This window comes from Vigna unguiculata, chromosome 10 (genome assembly GCF_004118075.2).
Source record: "Vigna unguiculata cultivar IT97K-499-35 chromosome 10, ASM411807v1, whole genome shotgun sequence".
Lineage (NCBI taxonomy): Eukaryota > Viridiplantae > Streptophyta > Magnoliopsida > Fabales > Fabaceae > Vigna > Vigna unguiculata.
In genome coordinates, this window is record NC_040288.1 from 28,256,172 (window position 1) to 28,263,433 (window position 7,262).

The 7,262-nt window shown below is 34.1% G+C and overlaps 1 protein-coding gene across 1 annotated transcript; it reads left to right on the forward strand.

Moving 5' to 3' along the window:
* Window positions 1-723: 723 nt before the first annotated feature.
* LOC114166256 (cationic peroxidase 1-like) lies at window positions 724-3,002 on the forward strand. The gene is made up of 3 exons (XM_028050972.1): window positions 724-1,007; window positions 1,159-1,353; window positions 2,218-3,002. The coding sequence occupies exons 1-3, from the start codon at window positions 792-794 to the stop codon at window positions 2,770-2,772; spliced, it is 966 nt and encodes a 321-aa protein (XP_027906773.1). The 5' UTR covers window positions 724-791; the 3' UTR covers window positions 2,773-3,002.
* Window positions 3,003-7,262: the final 4,260 nt, after the last annotated feature.

Sequence of the window (7,262 nt, forward strand, 5' to 3'; positions counted from 1 at the left end):
TTAATACAATAAAATTTTGTGTTTTTATCATTATTCAATACTCAACTTTCTCATTAAAATCAAACTTGAATATCAATATAAAAACCATTTTCTCCTAAGTATAATTCTCTAAATTTTATACTTCAATCTCTATTTCTTATTCCTATCCATCTAAATAATATATATAATTACAAATATGATATTAGACATACTTCCAAATCACACATAGGTATCCAAGAAGAATTTTCACTTATATGATCAGTTCATTCGAGAGAAAAAAAATAGGCAATATTTATTAAAGGAAATTACATTAATTCGTTTTTAAGAAAAACATTACATTTTTAATTACCTTTCTGAAAAGTGATTAAAACTCTTTTTTTTATTAATTTAATAAAAAATAGATATGTATACAGTGCATATTGCCCTTTTTACAGTTTACACCATTTTTGTCATTATTCTTTTGTAGTTGGCGTGCGTACATAAATTATCAACTAACACAGTGGACTAGATCAATCACTCCACTATTCTTTATTTTACGATCAATTTCTTAACTGCTAATCCATGCCGACAAATGAAGATTTCGTTGAGGTGAAATGGTCTTTTTCATAGGCTCAGTCTACCATCACTAGGTATGATATGGTGCAGTTCATTTGTATATAATTTTTATGAATCAACAATAAAATATCCTATATTTCATTTCTCAGCACACGTCTTAGTGTCTTTATAAATGCAACTAATGTGGCCACAGAAAAATCAGGAAAATTCCAATACATAATATCAGTTTCAGCATTCACTACATAGTAATAAATAAAATGGCATCTCGATGGTATTTCTCTGTTCTTCTCCATGCCTTCGTGTTTGCAACTGTTGCAAGCTTAGGTTTCTCTCAGTTGACACCTAATTACTACGATTACTCTTGCCCCAATGCTTTGAGCACCATCAAGAGTGTGGTAGAGGCTGCAGTGCAGAGAGAGAACCGTATGGGCGCTTCATTGCTGCGCTTGCACTTCCATGATTGTTTCGTTAACGTAAGACTCTGCATGCATGTGTTTTTATGTACCTAGGTTGTACCAAACAAATATATATGTATGTATGTACCTTGATAGTTTATGCATGTGTTCATATACATCTACCACTATTCTCTCTTAATATGTCATTTTTGTGATGGTGATTGAACAGGGTTGTGATGGTTCGATTCTGCTAGACCCTTCACCCACCATTGACAGTGAAAAGAATGCATTTGCAAATGTTCAATCTGTAAGAGGATTTGAAGTTGTGGATGAGATCAAGCAAGCTGTGGACCAGGCATGTGGAAAACCAGTTGTTTCTTGTGCAGATATATTGGCTATTGTCGCTCGTGACTCTGTTGTTGCGGTGAGTAATTTTAACACAAAAATGTTGAATTAATTAAACGTTAATTACTCTATGATTATTATAAAATTAATCGATTTATATAGTTTATTACACAGTTGGTGGATGCACTAATTAATGCTTATGTCGTTTTAAATATAAAAGTTTTATATCTCTGACAACAACAACAGCAGTGTTTTTTTCTTATTAATTTTTAAAAATTGATAAAATATTAAATAATGTTCTTAATTCTTAACATTTCACCATCAAATTTGGTTAAATTTATTAAAGATTTTATGATAGTTTTTTAATTAATATTAAAATAAAAATATATCAAATTGTGTAAATAACTCAAATGTTATCAAGAAACCTGTTTAAAATATTAAATAAATTTAACAAAATATTATTAAAAGAATTAAATATATGCAGTTTTAGAATTTAAGAACTAAATTAGACAAAAATTAAAAAAAAATTTAATTTCAATTTTCATTTAAAATTGAGATATCAAAATCGTATTTAATATTTTTTTTATGGTGATTACACCATTTTGAATTGAATTAGTCTCCAGGAAAATATATACATGATGTTCCCTTTTGGGATAACTTTCCTACACCAAAGTCAAAAGCCATGTATTACGTACAGAAACCTAATAGAATAATTTTATTACTTTCTAGGGATACACCAAGTCCAAATAACCCATTGGTTGAATCTCAACCCACCTATAAAATTATTTTGGACGTCACAGCGTATGTAGGGTGATAATGACATACCGTGTGTGAAGTTTCAGTCACTGAAATCTGTTCTATGTCCATGCTCAATGTAGCACATACGTTTTTCTAATAACATATGAATGAAACAAGTTGTGAATTGTGAACAATAATTATGCAGTTAGGTGGGCCAACCTGGGAAGTGCAACTAGGAAGAAGAGACGCCACCACAGCAAGCCGTGACGCAGCAAATGCAAACATTCCAGGACCGTTTTTCAGCCTCTCTCAACTCATCACCAACTTCAAGAACCATGGTCTCGATGAGAAGGACCTTGTTGTTCTTTCTGGAGGCCACACCATTGGATATGCACGTTGTTTTAACTTCAAGGCCCACATCTACAATGACTCAAACATCGATCCCAGCTTTGCACAATATCTCAAATACATTTGCCCTATCAATGGCGGTGACCAAAACCTTGCTCCTTTGGACTCAACACCCGCCAACTTTGACGTATCTTATTACTCTAATTTGGTTAACAAGATTGGACTTCTTCACTCTGATCAAGAACTCTTCAATGGTGTTTCTACTGATGCACTTGTTCAACAGTACAGTTACGACAACCAAGCTTTCTTCCGAGACTTCGCTAATTCTATTGTCAAGATGGGAAATATTCAGCCTCTTACTGGGAATCAAGGTGAAGTTCGTGTTAATTGCAGGAAAGTGAACTCTTATTAAACGAAACTAAAAGTGAGGTATATGCTCATATATACTTATGTATTAGAAATTTCAGGGTTAAAATCCATTATCAATTCCTATGTATGTACTCATTCTCTTCTTTGATTTGTGCGAATATCTATAAACGTTCATAAACTAGTGCTATGTGTATGGAATAAATGGGTTCCATTGTATGTTCACAATTGGGATTCTTAATATGCTAGCCAAGCTTGATCAGCCTTGTTTCTCTTTATGGCTTGTTAGGGCTTTTGTGAATATTTGACGGATAAAGTGAAACAGTGTTAGCAGAAAATAACTTTAAGCTTACTAAGGCAACATGATCATGGTTTTTATTAAATGTACCACACCTAGCCGGTTCCGCTAGCATACCAACACATATCACCCTTGATCGATAGCTCATGTCGGTTAAGGCTGGGGGACTGGTGTACCACACCTAGCCAAACTCGACCAAATAAGTAAACGATACATATATACCAAAACAGTCAAATATTCAGCCTAGGCCGAATTAGCCTAAGCCTTACCAGATCTAACCTAAACATCTAGAGGAACAACCTGCACAATATATCATATAACCAACATAAGCCGTCAAGGAAAGTAGCCGGCCTAGGCCGACTACTCTAATATACTCAGTAAGATTAAAGCCCCTCAGCGTTCAATAGGTCCTAAGGGCCTGGGCTAGGGGCCAGGCCCACTTTCAGCCAAAGTCCAAGCCAAGGCCCGACCCATAGAATAACCAGACATAATTAATGCTCTATAAATACACGTGGACCCCAGTAATTAAAAGTACGCATTCATTAATCACAGATTTGACCTTTTTGAGAGTTTTGACTCACTTGAGCTTCGGAGTCCCTTCTGCAGGTAACCCCTCCTGGGTCCAAACCGACATATACCAACCGAGAAGAGACCAACTGAAGAGATAGCGGGCTACATGAGTAAGGTGACGCTTGTACCTAACTTATCTTGTTTGTTCTCTGCAGGAACATTAAAGTATAATATTAAAGTATAATGTAATTCTAGAAAAATATAGAAAATTCTAAAATAGAATAGAAGTATTGTATAACATTGTAGAAAAGTATAAAGATAGAAAGTAAAAATTCATAACATTATGGGGAGGTAGAAAATCTAGAACATTATACAAAAGTTATAGCTAGCAATTTCTAAAATAATATACGAGTCTATAAATACCCATGTATACTAATATTTGTAAGCAAGACAATATCTAACAAACTACTCGCAACAAGAAAAAATATATTATTTTTGACTACTATTTTCACATTCTACTATTTTTACAATTTTCATTATTTTATCAACTATTCCTTTCACAACTTCAAAATATTATAAGTTTTGAATAGTAGTTGGGCTTGCAATTGCGGTCATGGTCACAACTATGGTAGTGCCACTTTTGTTATTGCGTGTCTCCCAAAACGGTATAACAGTCCACAATTGAACCACTACAAGAAATCTTAAAGTTAGAGTTGGCCAAAAATCTCACAAAATAAATAAAACCACGCTAATCATGATTAGTGTGTGTCTTTATGTTGGCCAAAATTCCATCATAAGCAACTGGAAGCTACAATGGTTTATATCGGCTTTGAAAACCAACGTTATTAGCATTGGCCTAACCCTTCCAAATCAACTCTAAGAAAAAAAAAGTTAAAAATGGACTTAACTAGCATACTTTTAATCCACACTCACTTTTTTTATTTTTTTAACAAAATATTATTGATAGTGTTGATCTAGTCAACACTCACCTTTTATTTTAAGAAATATTAATTACATTATCGGTCAAGCTCTTACTCAGTTATATTTTTTCAAAAAAAATGTTGATAGTTAGAAATTCTTTGTGTCTCGTTGAAGTCTCATCGAAAGAAAAACAACTAGGGAGAAGACACAAATGTCGAGAAACACATAGATGAGGATGGAAATGGAGGTTGTTGAGGTTTCATGCGTTGGTCGAGTGGTAAACTATCATTGGAATCTTCGTCAAATGAATCAATTTGGAGATGTGAGGAAGCTTTGGTGGGTTGATCTCTTAAAGAAGAAATGAAAGATGAAAGAGATAATGGTTGCACTCCTTACACTACAGGAAAATAGTAAATTAGAGTCAACCAAAAGTAGACTCTAAGAGTAAAAAACGGACTCTACAACGTCGTCCAAGCGTTCCAATAGACTCTGCATCAAAACCTAAGAATGCTATAGAGTCGACCGTAAGTAGATGCTATAGAATCAACCATACGAGACTCTAAGTAAACGTTATAGAGTCGACTTTATGTAGACGCTATAGAGTGGGTCGTATGGAGACACTATAGAGTGGGTTGTATGGAGACGCTATAGAGTCGACCAATTATAAACGTTATAGAGTCTGCCTCATGTAGACGCTATAGAGTCCGCCTTATGTAGACGCTATAGTGTGGTTTTTCTCGTCCCTAGATGGGACGCTATGGTGTGAGCATAGTCGCGTGAATTTTAAATTAGTTTTGATATGAGTGGGCCTAGCCGATGTTATGACTGACGCAAGCTATAGAATAGCAAACCAATTTGATGTATTTGCATGCTCTATTTTGATATTAAACCTGATAAAAAACATACATATATACATTAAATCATATTCTTTCCAACTTCAACCAGAATTACTCTCAACTTCAAAAGTGATAATTTTGAGCATCAAATTATAACAACATTGTACTTGAAAATATAACAATAAAGGAAGCAAATATTTGTCCAGAAAGTGATTGTGATTACATTGGTCAATAAGTCTATTACAATGTTCACTATCATACTACTACTAAAGTTCTACATTCTTTTTTCTCAAATCAATGAATTGAATGTCTCACTTGCATAGCTAACCAAAGCTAACATGATTCACAGAATTCAACATTCTTTTGGTAAAACTAGAGTTTGCTTTTGCAGCAAAAAGTGAAACAAGACATGAAAGGACTAAAGTAGCTGCTGATATAACACCATTGCTTGCACATACAAATTTGTACGACCATGCTTAATTGTAAACTAGTTTCAACCAACCACCTCCTATTTTACCTACTGCTGAAGGTAACACCCAATGACTTGATAACAAAAATGCAACAAAGTTACATTACAACTAATATATCATATTATACATACCAAGAAAAAGTAACATGAGGTTGACATGTTCTTTTTATTTTACCAAGAAAAAGTAACATACATACCAAGAAAAAGTTTAAGACACTTGTACTATACTTATTATATAAAAGAAAAAACTAGGGTTTTGTTTTTCAGTTCACCTACATTTTGTGTGGTTCATGTGTCTGATAGGAGTAACAAGAGATGGATTGAGCATACACTTCTTTCATAGACCATCAAAGTCTTAAACAACCGGAACAAGAAAGCAGAGAAAGATTCAAAACAAATGTGACTTGCAAGGTGGAGAAAGGCAATGGTAAGACCAGACCAGTGATGGTGAATGGATAACAAAAGGGTTGCAAGAAAATTCTTGTCCTCTACACCAACTTTGGCAAGAACAGAAAGCCATAAAAAACCAATTGGGCAATGATGCAATACCATTTTCTGCAGGCTAAACACATGCTTATGCTAGTACCTCCCAGTCATGTTCGACTTCAATATTGGGATACATTAGGGTTTCACAATCAACAAATCAGATAGGTGTTTTGACCTTACCTAGGAACTCCTGTTCGAATTTGTGAAATCAACAACCAAGTGGGGATTCGCTCAAGCTCCACGAACCTTGAAATTCGTTCATTCACCAATCTTCATACGAAATGGAGGACTGACAGGAATGGAGTTCGGAGGTGCACTGCAAAAGAAATGAGAAATGAAGATGGAAAATAAATGTGGTACACAAATGCAGCTGGAACAACAAAAAAGAAATGCACCTCGTTGTTCAAAGAAGTGAGGAATGCATCTTCCTTCTCGAAGAAGTGAGAAATACAACTTCTTGCTTAAAGAAGTGAGAAATGCAGCTTCTTCTTTGAAGTATTGCATGCGAAGTGGGTTTGAGCTAGCTGAAAGGTCAGGACTCCAAATGAAAGGGGGAAACTTTAATATGCGCGAATCTTTTTAATTTCTCATTTTTCCCTCTTTCTTAGACCCAACGTCGACAAAGAGTCAACAAACGTGGACATTATTGCATCTCAGACTTACACGATTTTATTGCATCATCTTCGAAGACGTTAACTACGACATAAAACTTAAATAATAATATAAAATATTAATATATATTATCTGACTTCCACTTTAAATATTTTATATTTTTTTTCTTGTGTAGCATCGGGTTAGCCTTCATACTTTTTAATCCATAAATACAACTAATTGTATGCTTGGGCAAACAATATTTAATTCTATTACTTTTAAACTTGCATCCATTTTAAAGAGGTTTGACCTTACCATTACCATTATGATTTTTAGATTTCATTTATTTCTTTGACTAAGCGTCTACTACACCTACACTTATAATAACAAAAAACATGTTTTTTAATGTCAGTCTAGCACACACA